The following is a 9,604-nucleotide window of genomic DNA, read 5'->3' as shown; positions in this document are numbered from 1 at the left end:
TATCCGTATAAAACACGGGTTAAAATAAACAAATTTATTTAAATCATAACACAGTATGAAATATAAAAAATATGTTCAGTATATATAAAGATATAATATATGGTAGAATAAATTACCGAATACACAATATGAAAATAAAAGGTTGAAAATGTGTAAATCTCTAAATATTTCTTTGTATATAATATTTGTAATTTTATTTGTAACTTTATCCTTTATATTGAAATTAGTAGTTTCACTTTGTTTTTGGTTCCAACGTTACATAATAAAACACATAACTGACCATGTGTTAAAGCATGTTGTCTAAACACACAAACCATCTAAAGCGATTGGTATTAGCTTTTATTAGTCTTCATTGCAAACGTAAAATAAAAATTTTCATTTTTGAGTTTTAAAATTAATTAATTTATCTTTTAACGTGCAACTTCATTACTTATAAATGCTTAATTATTAATAACTAATATAATATATTATATAATACAAAATAATATATTGGTATTAATTTTTTAAATCAGGAAATAACTATTAAAAAAGAAAAAAAGAATAAAATATAAAACTATTAATAAGAAATCGAAATATGTTTAATAGAGAGAGGGAGGGAGAGTGAGAGATAGGAAATTTTGTAAGGATCACTCATGTGTAAATAATGACATGTGACATTAAGAAACCCGTGTAGAACACTGGTTAGAATAAATAAATTTATTTAAATAATTACATAATGTGAAATACAAAAAATATGTTCAAAACATATAATTTATAGTAGAATAAATTGCATATTACATAGTATGGAAACAAAAATTTATATAAAATTCATATATCTCTATATATTTTGTTGTATACAATATTTGTAATTTGATTTATAATTTTAACCTCTATATAAAAATTAGTTGTTTCAATGTGTTTTTGCTTTCAACTTTATAAAATGAAACAAATATCTTACTATGCATTAAAGTAGTTTGTCTAAAAAACAAATCAACCATCTATAGTGTCTTAGATTTTATTAATCTTCATTACAAAATAAATATAAAGTGCTTTTTTTGCTATGAAATTAATTATTTTATCTAGATCAAGTGAAAAATTGTTTCTTATAAAAGCTTAATATAAATATCTAATACAATATATTTATATAAAACTAAATAATATATTTATGTTGACATATTTTTTTTAAAATCCAAATGTAATAATTAAAAAGAGAAAATAATAGATTAAATAGAAAAAAGTTAAATATAAAATTATTAATAAGAAAAAGAAATGTAATTAATATGAGAGAAAGGTGGGAAAATTTTGTAAGGGTCAGGCTAAACGTACCCTCCCTGATTGCTTGTCATACCTCCCCCCTTTCATATTTTTTTACAAGCTGCGTTTTTTTTATGATTTTGAGTTTAGAGTTTCGGGTTTAGGGTTCGGGTTTAGGGTTTAAGGTTTCTGGTTTAGGGTTCGGGTTTAGGGTTTTAGGTTTTCGAGTTTCGGGTTTATTGTTTAGAGTTTAGGGTTTCGGGTTTAGGGTTTTAGGTTTTCGAGTTTCGGGTTTATTTTGTAAAAGATAAAGATGTAAAATAAGGATATTATAAATATATATACTATTAAAATTCAAAAAAAATATATTTACAATATTAATACTAAAAAGGTAAATTAATAGTAATACTTGATAGTTTTTAGTTTGATATATGTAGTGGAGATTATTAAGTGAAAAAAATGTTGTAGAGACTAATATGTATATAAATAATTTTAAGAGGTAATAATAATTTATCTAATAAGTTAAGGGGGTGTGTATTTAGTAAAAATGGTGTAAGGGGGGTACGTTTAGCAGCACCCATTTTGTAAGCATATATATCTTGTTTGATGCAATGTGGCATTGAAAAACATTTATTTATAATATAGTATAGATATAACCATCGGACAAAAACTATAGTATTTTTAATGTCAAACACTCGCCCTTTAGAGTATCAACAACAACAAACTCATACAAACTGTCACATTATCGGCACATCATATTTCAAACTTTTCTCCAAATCCTTACTTTCTTCCACAAAAACAAACTTCCACAACCCCATTAAAAAATATTAAATGTGTGTGTATATATATAATATATATATGTGTGTATGTGAGAGAGATGCCACCTCACCTAGTCCTTTAAAAGTTTGTAAAGACAAACTTGTCTTCATGAACTTTATTCCACAACCAAGAAGTTTGTGTCCTCCAATTTTGTATGTTGGCACCTAGACCTAAGAAACCAAAGCCTCTTATAGATGCTTTTACTTGTACCAGCTTATATCCTTTTTGGCAAGCGATGCCTTATCCAACTATCTGTTATCATTACACCAAAGACTCTAGTGGTAAAAAAAACTATATCATTAGTTAATTCATTGAACAATTATGTGTTACGCTAAAACATATATTTCTAAACATTTATTCTTAAAGAACTACATGGTTTTTCCCTTTTAATTTAACACTCCCACAAATATGACCATAAATATATTATCTCTAGTCTTCTCTAGTCTGTACACATATACTTATAGTACATATGAAGAAATACCAAAACTTCCAATGTGCAACAACTATAGCTTCATGTATTCATCATAATGCAACCTTAAAAGCCACCTAGGAATATTTTAAAGATGACTCATTCTAGTATTCTACACTACGATGAGCCAACTAATATTCCTTCCTTTCAACACCAAAAGACTACTGGCATCCCTTCCTTCTCCGGCCACCTTATTCTCAATTTTCATATAAAGATACCTAAACCACCTTCTCCGGCCACTCATCTTCATCCTAACCGAGATCTTTGGTCGGTCATTCGCCCGGGAAACCATGAACACCCCACAACAACAAATCCCAATTCACTACACCCCTGATGACCACCTTAACCGGAGGCCCCATGTCAAGGGCCCCCAGTTAGGGAGTCATCATACTGCACGGTACTATGTGCACCGTGTCAAAGAAAGTCTAACCACGCGTGTCTCGAAACTAATATGTTCAATTTTTCTTAGCCTTTTGTTTGTTCTTGGCCTCATAACATTCATCTTGTGGCTAAGTTTACGCCCTCACCGTCCACGGTTTCATATCCACGAGTTTTCCATCCCGAGCTTAGCCCAAGATAACGGCTTGGCATCCGCTCAAGCAACGTTCAATGTGACCGCGCGAAACCCCAATTTGAATATAGGGATTTTTTATGATACCATGCACATAACACTCTTCTTTCAAAACCAAAACATTGGGGAAGAGCCGTTTAACGTTCCGTTTTTTCAAGAACCCAAGAACACGACTGTTTTGTATGACACGCTGTCCGGGACGCGGTTGGTGATCAATGAGGCGCGCTGGGGGCAACTCGTGGCGGCTCGGATGCATGGGCTTGTTACGTTTCGGCTTGAGGTTGCTTCGGCTATTCGGTTTAAGGTTGCGGGTTGGGAGAGCAAGAAGCATAAGATGCATGCGAATTGTGACATTGGTGTTGGGCCAGATGGGATGCTGATTGCGAGTTATAGGATACCGAAATGTCCGGTCTATTTTACATAGAAGTTAAATATGACTAAAGGGTTTGTCTTCTATTTATGTTTTGTTTCTTTTAAATTATTTGTAAAAATGGCTAATTTGTTTATTTGTTTTTGCTAATTGATCTTGGGGTTTTTGTTTCAACTCCAATTGAATATTGGTGTATTTATTATTTTTCAAATGTATTTGGAACCACAAATTTAAATTTATATGATGCTAACTATCCTATTCTAGTTTTATGTTCATAATTGAAATTTTGGTGACAAATATAAAATTTGTGATCCCATTTTAATTAACAAAGCAAACCCAAATTGCATAATAATTCTACAGTTGCCTACAGCATAAAATGAAGCCCAAGTATAACCTAAAATTAAATAAGCCCAATTGCAAGTCCAATTGCCCAATTGCTTATTTCTAACAATAACAAGCTTGTTAAAACTTTCTTCAGTGATTAACGACAGGTCATAATATCAACCTTGGGGACGTTGTTAAGGTCTATCATAGTCATCTTATCTTTTGGTGTACATGTTACGTGCAAATAAAGGGATAAATTTAAGCTTATAAGTTATATCCACCAATAGAGAAGTACTTACCCCACAAGTATACAAATTGCTAATTCTTGTTCATTTATGAAATAAGGGAGGTGGGGGTGGTGTGTGATGGGGCTCCTAACACGTGTGGTAGAGCGTGAAACATCGTTGCCGGAAAAAGCGTGGTGGTGATCATGCTTGAAAAGTTACCGCTGGGTGGGGGTGGGGAGTTGGGTTGTGACCGTTGGAATGTTAAAAAAAATTATATTTTCTAAAACAATTTAAGTAACCTACCATTTCAATCCAACTCAAAATCACATCCAGCTCATATCCAACTTCAAACACTCTCAATCCTCTACTATAAACAAAATTCTAACACCACACAAATGGAGGGTTCAAGGAAAACAAAAAGATGATAACGATGACGATACGGGAGCCGGTTCGGGTCGTAGACTTTGGCCGCCCGAGGAGGATGTCGCATTGACCAAGGCTTATATACATGCCTCCGAAACAAAAAAAATACGCAAACTAACAACGACGAGACTTGTTTTGGAAACGTGTTATTGCACATTTTGGCAAACTCAGTTCAACCGTACGAAACAAAGATCAAATGATTTCCAAGTGGGGAGACTTGAATAGAAAAATGTCGAAATTTAATTTTTGCTACATCCAATTGGTAATTATATTTTTAAATTTATTAGGTTAATTTTTTTTTATAATTTATTACTTTATTTTTACAATTTTGATATATATATTTTTCTAAATGTTTTGTAGACCCGAACTCCACAAAGCAGAGTGAGCGAGGCAACTATCATAAAAAACGCCTTGAGCGATTATATCAAGATTTTCTGGCATAAATCTTTTCCCCACTTAGAGGCGTGGGAGATTGCGAGACATCACCCGAAGTGGCAACCCATTCCCGTGGTCAACATGAACGGACCGACGGCTCTAAGGAAGAAACTTCCGGGTCCGGGAATTACACAACGTCTACCGTCGGCTTGTCAAGCAACATGCCAAGCATGAACTTGAACGAGCAACCTGGAGACGATCCCAACAAAGACATACCCTCACCCACACGGCCGAATCGTAAGAAAAGTAGGGAATCGTCAAAATTAGGAAAGGAAGTGGTGGCCGATGACTTCAACGAATACAAGTCGGCTAAGTTGGCGGATATGGCCGAGGCGAAGGAGCGAAAGAAAGAAGCTCATGCTTTAAAAATGAAACGTGAGGAGACGTATATCAACCATTTGAACGAAAACAAAAAAAAACACTGATTTACCTTCCTCCTTCAACCGCACGAAAATCTTGACGAACCGTTTAGATCAATCATACTTCAATGCAAACGTGAGAGATGCGAAAAGTGGGGTTGGGCAGCGCTGTAGCTTTTTATTTTTTTTTTTTTTGTCGATTTTTTTTGTAATTTATTTATCTTTGAAATATATATTTTATTTAAATGCAATATTTATTTAAATTGTTTTATTTTTTATATAATTTAAAAAAACTCTCACAACTACACCATCACACCACCACCCCCATTAAATTCCATCACTAGTGATAGATTTGAATGAGGTAATATGACACATCATCATTGGATGATCAAAGTGATGGAACCAACGTCACAGTGAACCACCCCTCCCCCTAAACCTCATCTAGACGAGTAAATAATTTTTAGTTAGTTGTATCATCATTTACAATATAAACCAATTGATTGATTAAATTATACAAAATACACCACTGTATCTAATCATATATCTAAATCTACACCATTAAACTATTATCTATCATGAGATTCACGCCCTCGACTTCATATGAAGGTATACCATTTTACATACATTGATATTGCTAGACTACATGCTTGGTGGTTTTAATTTATTTAATTACGATAATTATTTTTAATTAACTAATGACATAGTTTTCCAAAATCATAGTAATAAATTATAAAGTTATATACTAAAAATATTTTTTTAACATGAATATAATTCATTTTATCTAGTTAAACAATCTTCATAAATAATTTGAATCGAGTATACAATAGTATACGCCATAGCAAAATCATAATATTAATTTATATAATAAATAAGCCTTATAAAACTCTTATTAATAAGTTGCATTTTCTACCCACAATCTTTTGACTTCCAACTTCCAAGTTTGGCCAAGCATATTCCAAACCCGCATTACAAGCATACCCTCTCATCAACCAACAACTTCTCGAACTTGTGCAACGATCATACAAGCCCCCCCCCCCCCCTCCCCAAAAAAAAAACCCCAAAAAAAACAATTTAACTTTGTTTGGCAAAGTTGTTTCAAACAAAGTGAGAAACATACCACCAGACTTCTTAATCATTTTTTTGTTACTAAGTACTTCATCTAAACTAGTCCATATAGAAATGGACTAAAAGTAAGTTATCTTTGTGTTAATTTTCCTAAAACCACAAACTTGTCATAGGGTCTTTGATCTAATGTATTAAGACTAGTATACAAAGTGTTCATTCTTAATTAAGTGTGATTTGAGACGTGTGTGTCGAATTTAGAGTGTGTGTGTGTTTGTTGTTTTAAACAAAACGCCCTACTAGGTTTCTCATTTTGCGGTCAACAATAAGCGTTGACACGTTTTATAAAAACCGATTGTAGTGGATACCCCTAGTTGAGTTACCCCAACAAATTTAGGTCCAACACATATTAATTCACAAAGACCTGGTTCATCTATCTCTTACAAAAGAAAGTTTAATCCACACTATACACATGACGCCTTCTAACGACCGTTACATGGTGTTTTACAGCCTAAAATATCTATACTTTCTAATAAAATACTACAAGTTTTGTCACTTGTCACTCCTACATCATACTTCATAATTTTTAACAAATTTATAATAGTAAAATAATAATTACCATTCTTAAAATTTATGCTTCAAAATTTGTTAATTTAATATTTACTTTCTAATTTTTTTTTCAAACATTTGATATTTATAATTATCTTTTAGTTTAATGTATTTCCACGGTGCTCGTTTTTCCAATTATGAAGCATGGCTAAGCGATCCGACTCACATTGGGCCTAGTGCCCAGGTGGTTAAAATATCTCGAGAAATCTATTCAGATAGAATTATGTCTCAGTGCGAGAATCGGTGAACGAAACTAGATCTTGTGGAATCATATTGAATATTTGACGATACATTCCGTACCTTAGCCTATTCCACAATGTCTCAATTGGGTTATATGATGTTAGCTCGAATAAAATGCTTAGCCAATTCCATGCGTCTAAGCAAAAAATCTTTTCTTCTTCCAACTTTTTGTTTTAAAGACTATTGTACAACGACTGTATTAATAGTGTTTAACGGGTTTATGGTTTCGTGTGTACTGATTATTTATTAAATATTGTATTTTCAAAAACTACTCGTGTAGTACACGGGCCTCAAACTAGTACTTTATAAACACCTTCAGAAGAGCATTTCATGGTGTTTTATAGCCTAAATAATATGAAACAAAATTACATTTATGGACGCCTTCAGACGATAGACGATAATACAGTTTAGTTGATCCAACAACACATTATATAAAATTCGTTAAATAATGTAGGCCTGACTTTTAAAGTCAAACTAATGAATTTATCTTCCAGTTGATATGAACATTTAAGACATTTCAGATAAATCCTTTGTAATAAACTTAACATTTAATGATCATTAACAACCCAAATGATCACCATGTCAAGATTGATTTATTTATTTATATAAACACTTCGGTGTAAACGCGGTCAAATGTTGACTTTTCTAAGCTAGAGGCGAACGAAGAAAATGAAGTTAAAAATGAAATTTATCCTAACAACAAAAGGATGGTTATAAGTAAAACAGAAATAAATAGATAGATAAAGCATACTTTTCATTTATCTTATCTCTCCTCTTCTTCTCTCGGCACGCTTTCGAATCAGTAGCAGAGCATGATGCCCTGCAAGCAAGATAAATAACTCACTATATATGCATGTCGAATGAAACATCAATCAACAACGAAAAGTAGTACCTTTTTCTTGATCCAAGCTCCTTGCAACAAGATGAGTTCAAGAATCCTGTAGTACTGCTAGTATATATATATATATATATATATAATAAACCAACAGATTATATATTATAATAAAATGATAGGAGTATCTTTTAGAGCAATGCAAAGAAAAACTGTAAGTAGCTACCTACCTAATAAGATTGGAGGAAGCGGTGAACCAGGGGAAATCAAAAAAAGAAAGAGGTAGCCCGAGCCGGCCACTTGTCTGGACGGGCGGAGTCTTTAGCGGTCCATCTATTGAGGGATTCACCGGATAAAACCCGACCCCACGCTAGCCAAACGGCACGACAGCGAGAAGCCGGTAAAACCGGGTGAGATCAGGACTCGAACCCTGGCAAGCTAGGGTCATCCCTCATATCTCCTATATAAATTGGTGATAGTGATGTTTGAACCCCCTACCTCTCATTTATAAAGTAAGTGTTCTACCATTAAGCCACAACCAACTTTTATATAGCTTTAATCTTTTAATAATAAGAAAACAAGGATTTAATTATATTATCGGAATTTAAGAAACTCAATCAAAATGTGATACTAACATTATAATAATATACTGAATAAGTAATCAAAATAAAAATGCACGTGTCCGTGACTATTCAACACTAACAATTATAATATTTAATTTGACGAGAGAATGCAATTATTAGATATCAAATAAATTTGATTTATTAATCTCATCTTTTGCATTAGAAGATAATAATCACAACCAAGAATACTTATGGTAGTCCTATCTTAAAACCTTTTTTTCTTATTGGATCTCCATTAAGAAAATCTTAACATCATTAAGTTTTATCTGAATTGTAAACTGATGTTCTAGGCCTTTTGATTAAAACAATGATACAAGTCAATTAATGTAAAATTTACCTTGGAACGGTGCTCCAAACGAACGATGTTTTAATTCGAGTGTTTAAACTTCCAAATAAAAAAATCAATTCGTTTGGAACACTATTTCCAGATAACTTATACATCAATTGACTCGTGTCCTGCTTTCGGTCTAAAGTCCTAAAACATCAATTTGAAATTCGGAATAAAACTTAACGCCGCTAAATTTTTTTAATCAAGGTTCCAATGAGAATTCTTTTTTTACAAAATGAAACATTCAGAAGAAATATTATCAGTTGAGATTATTATTGTCCAACTGCACAAAGATGAGATTGTTATAATACAATTTGCCTATTAAATATACATAATATGTAATTAGAGTAAAATTGATGAATGGAAACAAAACAACACATATAAAACAAGTTAACTTGAATAATAACACCAATAACTTAATGTGAATATATGATTGATCGTGTAGTAACCACCCATGAGACTCCCCAACAACCATATGGAGCTGCCTTCAAACTCTTAGTACATAACGATTAGCGAGAAAGTGATTGATGATCAAGATTCATACTCAAATTAATGCACAACTGTTCTAAAAAATACCATGAAAGTGGAAACGGTCGTTTCAAAATACCAAAAGGATCATACACAACTAGTTTTAAGCTTCTTGATTAAAAGTAAGAAACAATTCTTTTTTAGTTGTAGAA

At 32.3% G+C, this 9,604-nt stretch overlaps 1 protein-coding gene and 1 long non-coding RNA gene across 2 annotated transcripts; one reads left to right on the top strand and one right to left on the bottom strand.

Annotated features, from left to right (window-relative positions):
* The first annotated feature begins 2,494 nt into the window (after nucleotides 1-2,494).
* LOC143634847 (NDR1/HIN1-like protein 26) lies at nucleotides 2,495-3,869 on the top strand. The gene has a single exon (XM_077102822.1). The coding sequence runs from the start codon at nucleotides 2,812-2,814 to the stop codon at nucleotides 3,514-3,516; it is 705 nt and encodes a 234-aa protein (XP_076958937.1). The 5' UTR covers nucleotides 2,495-2,811; the 3' UTR covers nucleotides 3,517-3,869.
* Nucleotides 3,870-7,890: 4,021 nt separating this feature from the next.
* LOC143634846 (uncharacterized) lies at nucleotides 7,891-8,245 on the bottom strand. Its single transcript, XR_013153944.1, has 3 exons — nucleotides 8,204-8,245; nucleotides 8,034-8,087; nucleotides 7,891-7,961 (listed from the first exon to the last, which is right to left on the bottom strand). It is a non-coding gene; the product is annotated as an uncharacterized LOC143634846 (long non-coding RNA).
* Between the last annotated feature and the right edge of the window lie 1,359 nt (nucleotides 8,246-9,604).

This window comes from Bidens hawaiensis, unplaced genomic scaffold (assembly GCF_021521415.1).
Source record: "Bidens hawaiensis isolate Kalapana, Puna unplaced genomic scaffold, B.hawaiensis_p1.1 tig00007257_1, whole genome shotgun sequence".
Lineage (NCBI taxonomy): Eukaryota > Viridiplantae > Streptophyta > Magnoliopsida > Asterales > Asteraceae > Bidens > Bidens hawaiensis.
The sequence above is the reverse complement of the archived record's forward strand: the minus strand, read 5'-3'. Positions and strand labels throughout refer to the sequence as shown.